Raw genomic sequence first — 13832 nt, forward strand, 5'->3', positions numbered from 1 at the left:
TATCTGATAAATGTGTGGGAACAGAAAACGACCAGACTTTCTCGGATGGTCGGGGCCAGATAGCTCTAGGGACGCCTGGTTCAGATCCAATCAGCGCCAGTGGTCCTAGAAATTCTAGGCTGGCCTCCTCAAGCCGGCCTGGCCGACTTGGACATGTTAGTCGCAGACGTTCCGTGGGAACTTCGTCTCAGGGAGTGTCTGTGGTCTCAAGGACCAATTTACCTTCGTGCTTTACAGTCGCTGGTTTTAATGGCCTGGCCATTGAGACCCAAGTACTGAAGGACAGAGGTTTGTCTACTTCAGTCATTCCTACCCTTATTAAAGCAAGGAAAGCGACTTCCAGCAAAGTCTATTATCACACATGGAAGACTTATATTGCGTGGTGCGAATCTTTAGGATTTCCTCCACGTACCTATTCGGTGACTCGAATATTGGCCTTTTTGCAACAAGGGGTTGAGCAGAAGCTAGCCTTGAGCACCATCAAGGGTCAAGTTTCAGCATTAGCAATCTTCTTTCAGAAGCCTTTAGCTACCAAATCCTTGGTGCGGAATTTCATCCAGGGGGTGCGGCACCTGGCTCCTCCAGTCCGCGCGCCCTTACCGCCCTGGGATCTTAATTTGGTTTTGTCGGTTCTACAGAAACCTCCCTTTGAAAACATCAGGGAGATTCCCTTGCTTACTCTATCCCAGAAGGTGGCCTTCTTGGTGGCTATTACTTCTGCTCGCAGGGTGTCAGAACTGGCTGCATTATCATGCCAGTCACCATACCTAGTGATTCATAGGGATAAGGTAGTACTTCATCCTAAGCCATCTTTTCTTCCCAAGGTGGTTTCAGATTTTCATCTGAATGAAGATATTGTACTACCTTCCTTGTGTCCTCAGCCCAAGCATCATCGGGAACATGCGTTGCATTCCTTAGATGTGGTTCGGGCAATCAGGGTATACCTGAAAGCTACGGAATCATTCCGTAAGACGGATTCACTTTTTGTGATCACGGATGGCCCCAGAAAGGGTTTGCCTGCATCTGCCGCGACCATTGCCAAATGGATTAGACAAACGGTGGTACAGGCTTATTCTATTAAGGGTCAGAGTCCTCCGTTCCCTGTTAGGGCGCACTCCACTCGAGCGCTCAGTACTTCCTGGGCCTTTCGCCATCAGGCGTCAGTGGTCCAGGTATGTAAGGCGGCCACCTGGTCGTCGGTACATACCTTTACAAAATTCTATAAAATTGATGTGACGGCATCGGCGGATGCCTCATTTGGCCGCAAGGTTTTGCAGGCCGCAATTTGAGGAGACCGGTGGTCTACCTCGAGGGTTTTTTTCTGTTTGAAAAAAAAAAAAATAATAATTTTTTCTCTTTTTTTGGTTGAGTCTCATCATTAAGGATGAGCATTGTAAACTTCTAGTTGGCACCGGTTGGGCCTTCTAGATTGGGATTTGATTTCCATTTTCCCACCCCTCAGTTGTGATACTGCTCTGGGACGTCCCGAAGGTGGTGTATCACCGAGGACTACGTCTGTCGATGAGCGCTAGAGAAAAATGGATTTTTGTAAAATCTTACCGTAAAATCCTTTTCTCTTAGCCCATCGACAGACGTAGTCCCCGCCCCTCTGTTTTGGAGTTGGGTTGGGTTAAATTCTCTAAGCACTGCTTTTTCACATAACTGATTTGCTGAGGCAGAGAGAGAGAGGATATACCCTCTGGGACTGCCCCTAGGGTGTGGCCAGAGCTTTTTAATTTCCTGTCTAGTCCTGCTCCTGCGGAGGTAACAGAACCCGAAGGTGGTGTATCACCGAGGACTACGTCTGTCGATGAGCTAAGAGAAAAGGATTTTACGGTAAGATTTTACAAAAATCCATTTTTATACTGAATATCAATACGGTATACCTAATTTTTGAGTACCAACATATGGAGTTGTGAGACTTTATAAAGGAACCTCGGAACAACTCTCTACACAATGAGGGGTAAATCCACAAGAGGAGGAGCTATTGCAAAATCACCAAGGGTGACCTCAAGCCCTAACACAATAAGGAAATTTATGACACAAGAAAACTCCTCAGAAAAAACATCTCAGGAAAAACAACAAGGAACAGACAAGAAGAAAGCGGAGAAAAGTCAAAAAGCTGAAGTAGCTAAATCACCAATCAGTTCAGCAAACTCAGAGTTAAGCCTAAGGACTGAAAATGATGAGGAAGAAGAGGAAGAGCAGGGAGAAACAAAAGAACATGCCCCTACAAAAGGTGAAATGCGAGAAATGTTCGCAGGATTGGAAAAATCATTAAAAATCGAATTGGTTAAAATCCAGACCGACCTAGGACGTGTCCAGATGGATCTGGGACACGCCCTGGGACGGGTAGAAGAACTAGAGAAAAAACAAGAGGACCAAACAAAAATAATACAGGGAATGAGAAAAGAAATAAATGAGACCAAGAAAAAAGCCAGAGATCTAGCTTATAAACTAGAGGATCAAGAGAACAGAGCAAGACGAAAAAATTTGAGGATCCGAGGATTAAGGGATACAGCACAGGAAGAAAATTTAGGAGAAAAACTTCAAAAAATCTTAAACCCAGTATTAGGTAGAGGGGAAGAAGACCAATTACTGATTGAAAGAGCCCATCGCATAAGAAAACCGACAGGAGTCCCAGCAGAATCACCTAGAGATGTGATAATCAGGTTTCAAAACTATACAGATAAAGCACAAATATGGGAAAACCTAAAGAAGAATAAATCATTACTAAATGCAGGAAATACAGAAAATGACAAGATACAGATATTTACAGATTTGGCACCGGAAACATTGAGGAGGAGAAGAATTTTAAAGCCCTTGACAGAAGAGATGCAAAAACAAGGAATCCGATATAATTGGGGTTTCCCAGCTAGTTTAATAGGAAAAAGAGATGGACGATCAGCAAAACTCACTTTTCCAGAGGAAACTCAAGAATTTTGCAAAAAACTTGATATACAGGAGCCAAACCTGCCCGGATGGTATGAAGGTGACAGGGAAGATGAACCAGGAAGAGAGAGAGATGGGAGGAAGGGAAGGGACAGGGAAACTCTCCATTGCCCAAAAGGAAAAGAAATTTTAAAAGTTTGTCAGACCAACAACATTGGTAGTATGCTGTCAGCAGAATTTAAATCGATCCAGCGCCTCCGTGTTCGAGGAGGAGCTGGACCGAGCAGAAAAAATAAAAATGAAAGATGAACAACTAAAAATAATAACATACAATGTAAGAGGATTAAATTCCCATATAAAAAGGTATAAAATATTGGAAGAGTTGAGGAGAGAAGCAGCAAATATCGTTTTTCTGCAGGAAACGCACATCTCTCTCCACTCGAATATAAAACTTTTTTCTAAACACTTTCCTAAATGGTATTACGGGGACTCACCAATAGAGCGTGCAAGAGGAGTAGCAATAGGAATAGCTGGAAATATAGAATTCTCCCTAGAAGAAATGAAAACAGATCCGAATGGTCGATACATTTTTCTTAAGGGACAAATAAGGGGGATGGAGCTGACATTAGCCAATATCTATAACCCAAACAAAAAACCAAGTGAATATCTGGGGAGAATCCTGTATGACCTAGAGAGCTTTAAAAAAGGCTATCTGATAATGGCAGGAGATATAAATTTTTGTATAGACCCAAGCGTCGACAGTACATCGGGTGTAAGGATGCTGGGAGAACAAAAACTAAGGAAAATAAGGGAAAAGTTACACCAGAGTCAATTAGTAGATGCATGGAGGGTTCAACATCCAAAAAAAAGAGATTATACTTACTATTCCTCAATACACTCGATGTACTCAAGACTGGACTACTTTTTTATTGACCATCGCCTATTGGAATTTATAGAAACTACAGAAATAGGTACAACCACATTGTCAGACCACGCTCCCCTAACCTTAACAATTAAGACACCGACCCACCACAAAAGTATGGGAACATGGAGGTTAAACGAAGAACTAATTCTAGAGGAAGAAATAGGAAATAGACTAGAAAAAGAACTAGAGTTATATTTTCAAAAGAATGACACGCCAGAAATATCATCCGCTACACTCTGGGAAGCACATAAAGCGTATATCCGAGGAATATTAATATCCAGTGCATCAAGAAAAAAGAAAGAGAGGTCCAATCAAATCAATACACTCATAAGAGAAATATACGATCTAGAACAAAAACATAAAAAAGAATTTAAAAAAGAAATAGAGAAAAACCTTATAATTAAAAGAGATGAATTAAAAGATCTATTGGAAGAAGAATCTAGAAATCATTTCAATAAGATAGCTAGATACAGATACAAATTTGGAAATAAACCAGGGAAATCCCTAGCAAGATTACTGATAAAGAAAAAATCAAAAAATTACATAGAAAAAATTAAAAACAGTAAAAACGAAACAGTTAATCCAACCACAGGAATAGCTAAAGCGTTTCATGCCTTTTATAGTGCTTTATACAACGTCCGGAAGGAAGAAACCTCAAAAATAAGACAGGAAAGAATAATAAATATCCAAAAATATATTGAGGAAGCAAACCTGCCCAAAATCCCAGAAGATAAATTGGAACTTCTCGAAGCTCCAATTACTGAAAATGAAATAAGAGAAGCATTAAAAACCACTCAAAATGGAAGGAGTCCGGGCCCGGATGGATACACAATAAAGTACTATAAAAGATTTAAAGAAATATTAATACCAAAAATGCAAGAATACCTGAATAAAATAGGGAAGGAAGAACTAAGAGAAGAATCTCTAATGGCATATATAACGGTCATACCGAAAGAAGGGAAAGATCAAACCCTTTGCTCTAGTTATAGGCCAATTGCGTTGTTAAACGCAGACACAAAATTATTTGCGAAAATCTTGGCAACGAGATTAAAAGAATTACTAAAAACGTGGATCCATCCGGACCAGACCGGATTCGTTCCAGGTAGAGAAGGGAAGGATAATGTGATACGCACCCTGCTTCTTCTACAAAAAACAAAAAAACATGAGGCCCCCTCCATCCTATTATCAATTGATGCCGAAAAGGCTTTTGATAGGGTGGACTGGGACTTCATGAAAGAAACCATAAAAAATTTAGGGATTGGGTTAAGAATGAGGCAATGGATAGAGGCATTATATAACAACCCCACGGCAAAAATCAAAATAAACGGAAGTCTATCAGAGAAATTTGGAATGAGTAATGGGACGAGACAGGGATGTCCCCTGTCACCCCTATTGTTCGTGTTAACCCTGGAACCATTATTGGCAAAAATTAGACAAAATGTAGACATAAAAGGAGTGATGGTAAACCAAGATGAACACAAAGTCGCAGCATACGCTGACGACTTGTTATTCATCGTCACAAATCCAAGGATTACCCTCCCAAACATTCAAAAGGAGTTAAAAGATTATGGAAAGTTGTCAAACTTTAAAATAAATCCAATAAAATCAGAGATTTTGAATATAGGGTTAAATACTCAGGAAGAACAAATAATAAAAACATACTTCCCATATACGTGGACAAAAGAAAAATTAAAATACTTAGGGATATACTTAACACCTCAAACTGAAAAATTATACCAAGCTAATTATATACCGTTATTGAACGAAATAAAACAGAAATAAGAAAGAAATCAAATGGTCAAATCTCATGGATCGGAAGAAACAATGTTGTTAAGATGTTTATCTTGCCAAAAATCTTATACACCTTCTCTCTGTTGCCAATAAACATCCCCGCAACTTTTTTTAGGGTAATCAGAACCTTACTGACAAAGTATATATGGCAGTGGAAAAAACCCAGAGTACAGTACAAGATCCTTACAAGAAGCAAAACACAAGGAGGATTAGCAACTCCAGATATAGAAAGGTATTATAAGGCGGTAATTATTACACGAATGGTGGATTGGACAAAAACAGAAAGGAGGGAAAAAAGATGGGTAGAGATAGAATGCACACAAAATAATAATCACCTACACAAAACAATATGGATCCCACCAAAATATAGGGAAACACAGGGAGCACATGAACTGACAAAGGTAGTATATAAAATATGGGATGGGATAAACAAACAACTGAAATGGGAATACAATTCACCAATGATAGCATTAAATGGCACTAAATACTTCCCACCCGGGGAAGAAGAACAAGGTGGAAATTGGATAGGGAACACTCAATTAAAAGATATCTTACACAAAGGTCACATAAAAACACTTCAGAAATTAAAACAAGAAAATAATAATATAAAAATAGACGATTGGAGATATCTCCAGCTGAAACATTTTGTCAGCTCATTACCACAGCCGATTAGGTCTGAAAAAAATCTTAACAACATCGAGAAACTGAGCTACTCTCCCATGCAAAGGCATGGAGTGTCTCAGATTTACAAAATGCTGACGGAATGGCACAGTCTGGAAAAACCTCCATATATAGTAAAATGGGAGAAAGAAATAGGGACACATTTGCAAGGACAGGAACTTGGGACTGTACTAGGGATGGTTGGATCCACAGCCATAGACGTAAGTACTACAGAATTAAACTATAAATGTCTATTTAGGTGGTATATCACCCCAGAAGTGATAAATAAATACCAACCAGGCAAGACAGACAAATGCTGGCGGGATTGTGGCAACATAGGTACAATATATCATTTATTTTGGGATTGTCCCAAGATAAAAGATTTCTGGCTAGAGGTTAGACAACTGATTGAAGATATCACCGAAATAAAAGTGCCGGACGATCCATGGGCCTGCCTATTTCATAAAACAACAATACCTTTAAAAAAATATAATATGACTCTGGTCCCAACCATGCTGAATATAGCAAAAGGAACCATACCAAAAAAAGTGGAGAGAAAAGGAGAGCCCGAAAATAAAGGAATGGTGTAAAAAGATAAATAATAACTATAATATGGAATATGTATGTAATACACAAGAGGAGATCCCAAGAAATATGAAAAGAAAATGGGGGAAATGGATAGAATTTAAAAAATCAACTAAATATATTGAATTAAATAGTTAAGCATATCTACCATGGTGAGGCACTGTTGAATGGAAACTGCTGGCAAGAAGGGGAGGAATCCTGGGAGGGGGGGGAGGGTGGGAAGGGAAAAAATGTATGATATTTAATGTATGAATTACTGTATTTCCTTTTTTCTTTTTTTCGCATAATTTTATTATGTAATTTGTGAATCTAAATCAAATTGGTGGAATACTGTTGTATATTGAAATTTTATATGCAAATAAAAACAAAGTATAAAAAAAAAAAAAAAGCACGACTATTAGTATAAAATGACCCCTTTGTATGTTGAGGGTAATGGACACTGCCGGTTACCTGGCGTGCGTTCCACTTTCTGGGCCAGAAGTGACGCATGGGAGCAGCAGCTGGGAGTGGAAAGCATGCCAGGTAGCCGGCAGCATTCATTATTCTAAACATACATTTTATACGAATAGTGGCACTTTTATATGGTTTTATACTATCATTTTTTTTTACCATTTTCTACCTTGTAAATGCCTTCCAAAGAATAAATGCGAAAGGATTTTACACTAAAGGGGCTTCCTCTCCATTTATTGTCTACCTGTATAAAAAAACGTTTTTGGATCCCGGGGATCGCAATAGGAGGGAGTCTGCATCTGTGGAAGTCACCAGAGGACATTGCAGTGGGATAGGTCCCCAAGAAAGTCTACAAGTCTAGCTAACTTTCCCTACTATAAGGTAGGGGAGTCACCAACATCTGGGAAATGCGGAGTGATTACACTCTTTCACGCGGTGGACATACCGGAATCATCCTGGGAACAGAGCACAAAGCACTTTATGCACATAAAGATTTTTCTTTTGCACAATAATAATTATTTCTCTAGCGCTCATTGACAGACGTAGTCCTCGGTGATACAGCACCTTCAGGTTATGTTGCCTCCACAGGAGCAGGACTAGACAGGAAATTAAAAAGCTCTGGCCACACCCTAGGGGCAGTCCCAGAGGGTATATCCTCTCTCTCTCTGCCTCAGCAAATCAGTTATTTTCTGTCTAGTTAGGAGTAAGGACCTAGATACCTTGCTGGGATCTTAGGTCCTGGCAAGATTTTTTTTTTTAGACAGCTTTTTTTCTCCAGTGTTCCTGTGAGATCTTCAAGCAAGAAAGCTGAACTGGGCGACGGGCTGGATGTTGAGATCCGGTGGTCACCCCAGTTCAGCCTACGAGCGCGTGCAGGCCATAGCTCCGCGCTGGGTCGGCCGCGACAAAGTCCCATTAAAGGACTGACCCCGCGAGTTAAACGTCTCGCTGAAACGCCAAAGACCATGAGTCACGGCGTCCATATCGGTCGACAGCCCTCCCGCCCCGGTGGAGAGGGGTACTGTCAGGAGTTGGTGCCCGCCTGGTTCCGGTATGGTGAGTAGTATGTTCCCCCTTTTCCCCTGACGGGTCTTGTGGTGAACGCGGGCCCCTCTCTGTATGGTAAGATAGAGTCCCTCTCTATCCTATAAATGACACAGATCCCCCTACTTTGAGTGTGATTTTATGTGCAAAAAGCCAGGAGGCTTGGTTTGGGAGCTAACAATCTAATTGTATACATGTTAAAAAGATTGTAATCAGTGGCATTCTGGGAATCTTACGGTGATAAGAATAAGCTACCTACCAGTCAGAAGCCACGGACATGTAGACTGCCTTCCTAATCAGATCTCCAGCTATTAGCAGGCCTCCCGAATGGCCATGCGGTCCGCCAGGGCCGGTACCGCCAACCACGCCAAATCCCCATGCAGAGAGAGTGTTGTGTGCCCTGCAGCACACCGCTATTCAGTACAGGCCGCCGCCATTTTTTTTGCTGGATCGCACGAGCCGCCATTTTGGCGTAGCCTCGTGTCTCCAGCATGGGGGCGGCCATGTTTGAGGTGATCCAAACACCTCGTGGAGCTAGGGGAGGCGCCGGGAGGCGCCGGAAGGCATGCAGAGGGGCGGAGCCGCCTCCTTTCTTCCTGGGCAGCCAGCCAAAAGACTTCCTGTTTGTCAAGACAGCGCTGTAACCTGTTGCAGTTAAACTCTGAGCATCAAGTGGTGAGCCTGGGGGTCTATCTCTCTCTCTCTCTCTCTCTCTCTCGATCGATAGGGATCCCTAGCAGGTAACACTAAGGGGCTTTTTGTGGCGCTGGGGGTCTGGAAAAAAAAAAAAAAAAAAAAAGTTTTTTATTTTTGAATTATATTATCCAGGAAGTGACTGGAATTATCATGGACCCTGCCACACATATTCCCCCACCTGTTTCCCTCGAGGGGGCCACGGGACCCGCCGGTGCACAGAGTGTAGAGTCATTTACAGCAATCTTGGAGTCTATGGTGGCTCGGGTGGAGGCGGCCTGTCGGGGACGGGGGTCAAGGAAGCGACCCCCGCCTACCCCTATACTATCTGACACCTCTGACTCAGATTCAGAGATGGTCACTGCAGTTGCAGGTTCCTCTGCAAGGGCTGTTACCTCAGGTAAAGCCCCCTCAGACAGTGAGGAGGACGTTTCTTCTCCCGCTATAATTCAGGAAGAAGCATTGGTGGACCTACTAGTTGTGGCAGTGCGGGAAACCTTAAAACTTGAGGTTTTACCGGCAGAGGCAACTGAAACAGAGATTCCTTTTGGTACTAATAAGCCCATCAAAACGGTGAAGGTTTTTCCTGTACCCAAGTGTTTCGGTAATCAGATTAAAGGAGAATGGGAGCATTCTAAACGTACCTTTTACTATTTCCAAGCGTATGGCTAGACGCTATCCGTTTGAGGAATCCATCATTAAGAAATGGACGGTACCACCAGTGGTGGATCCACCTATTTCCAGGCTGAATAAAGCCACGGTTATCCCAGTGGAGGACACTTCGTCCTTTAAGGATCCGGTGGATCGAAAGATGGAAGCAGAGTCCCGCACCATCTTCTCTCTGATAGGGTCAGCTTTTAGACCAGTAATTGTTATTGGTCTAGTTTCCCAGACACTTACGGAATGGGCGAGAATGGTACGCCAAGACCTTAGGGGAAAAGATATTCCCCAGGAGACATCTGATTTGATGGAACAGATTATACAAGGGCTACAGTTTATCTGTGACGCAGCCTTGGACACTACTCCCTTATTAGGGCATGCATCTATGTCAGCGGTCATCCTCAGACGTGTGCTGTGGTTAAAATGCTGGTCAGCTGACCTAGGTTCCAAAAAGACCTTGACAAATCTCCCTTTTCAGGGGAATCGTCTATTTGGGGCCAACCTAGATGAAATCATTAAGGATGCCACTGGGGGCAAGAGCACTTTTTTGCCACAGGCTGCTAAAGCTAAGGGACCTCGCAACAAGCGAGGACCTTTCTTTACCGCCCATAAAGGGCGCCCGGCTGGTACAAGCGGGAAAGGCAAGACTCCTCCAGGAGGGTTCAAGAAGGGCTGGTCGGACAAGCAGAGGACCAACCCAGCCAAACCCGAAGCAATGGAGTACACAGCCTGAAGGTGCGCCCCCACCCGGTTTCAGGGTGGGGGGACGTTTTCACCGGTATTCAGGACATTAGATCGAGCATCAACTACTACTACCGGTGCGATTCTTCCCTTACAACATTTAAGTACTACAGGAAGCGGTAGTCACCGTTCCCTGAATAGATCTTTTCCTTTACCTTTTCCTAAGATTAGTCCCTATACCTCGCAGGAATCGGATCTGGTTGACCAGATAGGCCAAGAAGCCTCTAGTCGGGTGACTTCGGTCCCTGAGGTTCAACCAGAAAAGATCACCCTTCCTGATAACTATCAGGTATCTGATAAATGTGTGGGAACAGAAAACGACCAGACTTTCTCGGATGGTCGGGGGCCAGATACCTCTAGGGACGCCTGGTTCAAATTCTATCAGCGCCAGTGGTCCTAGAAATTCTAGGCTGGCCTCCTCAAGCCGGCCTGGCCGACTTGGACATGCTAGTCGCAGACGTTCCGTGGGAACTTCGTCTCAGGGAGTGTCTGTGGTCTCAAGGACCAATTTACCATCATGCTTTACAGTCGCTGGTTTTAATGGCCTGGCCATTGAGACCCAAGTACTGAAGGACAGAGGTTTGTCTACTTCAGTCATTCCTACCCTTATTAAAGCAAGGAAAGCGACTTCCAGCAAGGTCTATTATCACACATGGAAGACTTATATTGCGTGGTGCGAATCTTTAGGATTTCCTCCACGTACCTATTCGGTGACTCGAATATTGGCCTTTTTGCAACAAGGGGTTGAGCAGAAGCTAGCCTTGAGCACCATCAAGGGTCAAGTTTCAGCATTAGCAATCTTCTTTCAGAAACCTTTAGCTACCAAGTCTTTGGTGCGGAATTTCATCCAGGGGGTGCGGCACCTGGCTCCACCAGTCCGCGCGCCCTTACCGCCCTGGGATCTTAATTTGGTTTTGTCGGTTCTACAGAAACCTCCCTTTGAAAACATCAGGGAGATTCCCTTGCTTACTTTATCCCAGAAGGTGGCCTTCTTGGTGGCTATTACTTCTGCTCGCAGGGTGTCAGAACTGGCTGCATTATCATGCCAGTCCCCATACCTAGTGATTCATAGGGATAAGGTAGTACTTCATCCTAAGCCATCTTTTCTTCCTAAGGTGGTTTCAGATTTTCATCTGAATGAAGATATTGTACTACCTTCCTTGTGTCCTCAGCCCAAGCATCATCGGGAACATGCGTTGCATTCCTTAGATGTGGTTCGGGCAATCAGGGTATACCTGAAAGCTACGGAATCATTCCGTAAGACGGATTCACTTTTTGTGATCACGGATGGCCCCAGAAAGGGTTTGCCTGCATCTGCCGCGACCATTGCCAAATGGATTAGACTAACGGTGGTACAGGCTTATTCTATTAAGGGTCAGAGTCCTCCGTTTCCTGTTAAGGCGCACTCCACTCGAGCGCTCAGTACTTCCTGGGCCTTTCGCCATCAGGCGTCAGTGGTCCAGGTATGTAAGGCGGCCACCTGGTCGTCGGTACATACCTTTACAAAATTCTATAAAATTGATGTGACGGCATCGGCGGATGCCTCATTTGGCCGCAAGGTTTTGCAGGCCGCAATTTGAGGAGACCGGTGGTCTACTTCGAGGGTTTTTTCTGTTTGAAAAAAATTTTTCTCTTTTTTGTTGAGTCTCATCATAAGGATGAGCATTGTAAACTTCTGGTTGGCACCGGTTGGGCCTTCTAGATTGGGATTTGATTTTCATTTTCCCACCCCTCATTTGTGATACTGCTCTGGGACGTCCCGAAGGTGGTGTATCACCGAGGACTACGTCTGTCAATGAGCGCTAGAGAAAAATGGATTTTTGTAAAATCTTACCGTAAAATCCTTTTCTCTTAGCTCATTGACAGACGTAGTCCCCGCCCCTCTGTTTTTTGAGTTGGGTTGGGTTAAAATCTCTAAAGACTGCTTTTTCACATAACTGATTTGCTGAGGCAGAGAGAGAGAGGATATACCCTCTGGGACTGCCCCTAGGGTGTGGCCAGAGCTTTTTAATTTCCTGTCTAGTCCTGCTCCTGTGGAGGCAACATAACCCGAAGGTGCTGTATCACCGAGGACTATGTCTGTCAATGAGCTAAGAGAAAAGGATTTTACGGTAAGATTTTACAAAAATCCATTTTTTTCACTATAAAACATTTTTTTGTATTATGTTTTTATATTTGTCACTTTATAGCAATTATTAATATTGATTGGTTTCACCATTACAGTTGTATTTCACAGTATTCACTGTTGCCGTATTATCCATCAGTTTATGCTTGAGCAAGCACTGTCTGAACATTTACTTATTCTCTTTACAGCAGCAGTTTGGGGTGAACTACATAAATATGTCACTATACCATGTTTCTTTAATCCGGGGGAAGAGGTTGTCATTCACTGGACCATTGCAAATGATGAAGCTAAATTAGTGCACAGTTACTATCAAGATCAGGACAGATTGGAGACACAAAACGAAAGCTACAAAGGACGAACTTCATTGATCCTAAGTGAACTGGCAAATGGGAATGCTTCCCTTCAACTAAGAGATTTGCAAGAAGTTGATGAAAACACTTATTCCTGCTATGTAGGAACAAAAACAGAAAACAAAGAAGAAAAAGTGAAATTAAATGTTGCAGGTAAGAAATATTGAACTTCAACCAGAATAAGTACAAAAAGTGTGTGTCACAGCTCAGTATTCTACTATTCTCATCAGCCTCTGTGATACAAACTAGAGATGGGCTCAGTTGTCCTCCATACTCCTCTCTACCCGAACCCAAATTTGCGCTCTTTTTTTAACTCATATGAGCTGCGGGTCCAGTCATTCACGCCCCACAACTCGTTTCTTTGTTTACATGAGCTATAGGGTAGAAACTACACGGCCCACAGCTCACTGGAGTAAAAAAGAGCACAAGTTCGAAGTTTGGCTAGAGATGGGTTTGAAGGACACTCAAGTTTATGTCTAATACACATGCACACCTAGTAAAAGTGGTTGTAAACCCTTACATATAACCAGTGAAGTGACTGTCCTCAGGTGATACAAGGAGAAGAAAAAATTCTCCTACATAAGTTGTACCTGTCTATCTGTAGTCTTCTCTTCTCTACAGAGTTTATAAGCTTGTCTGAGAGTTCAGAAAAAAGGGGTCAGAGAACTGAAAGGGGAGAGGAGAGCTCTGAGAGCTGATTGAAGGGAATGGACACACACCCCTCCACACAGGAACAGAGCGGAGACTGTCAGTCTGCTGGAAGTCCCTCCCCTGTCACCTTTTTTTCTCTTGGTGTCAGGGAAATTTGTCAGAAATGACACATGCTGATAGCAGAGGAATGAAGCAGCAGACAAATGGCGGGTTTCAAGCTTATATCTGTTCTAGCATTAAATTCCTGCATTTTCTCCACATGGAA

The 13832-nt window shown here is 42.9% G+C and overlaps 1 protein-coding gene across 1 annotated transcript in view; it reads left to right on the plus strand.

The window, feature by feature from the left end:
• HHLA2 (HHLA2 member of B7 family) overlaps positions 1 to 13832 on the plus strand; it is a gene marked incomplete at its 3' end in the record, with an annotated part of 67786 nt that overhangs the window by 30223 nt on the left and 23731 nt on the right. The window contains exon 4 of the mRNA XM_082248102.1: positions 12755 to 13069. Within this exon, the coding sequence (XP_082104228.1) occupies positions 12755 to 13069 (315 nt within the window). The remainder of the gene's footprint in view (positions 1 to 12754; positions 13070 to 13832) is intronic.

This window comes from Pelophylax lessonae (assembly GCF_965119305.1).
Source record: "Pelophylax lessonae genome assembly, chromosome: 2".
Classification (NCBI taxonomy): domain Eukaryota; kingdom Metazoa; phylum Chordata; class Amphibia; order Anura; family Ranidae; genus Pelophylax; species Pelophylax lessonae.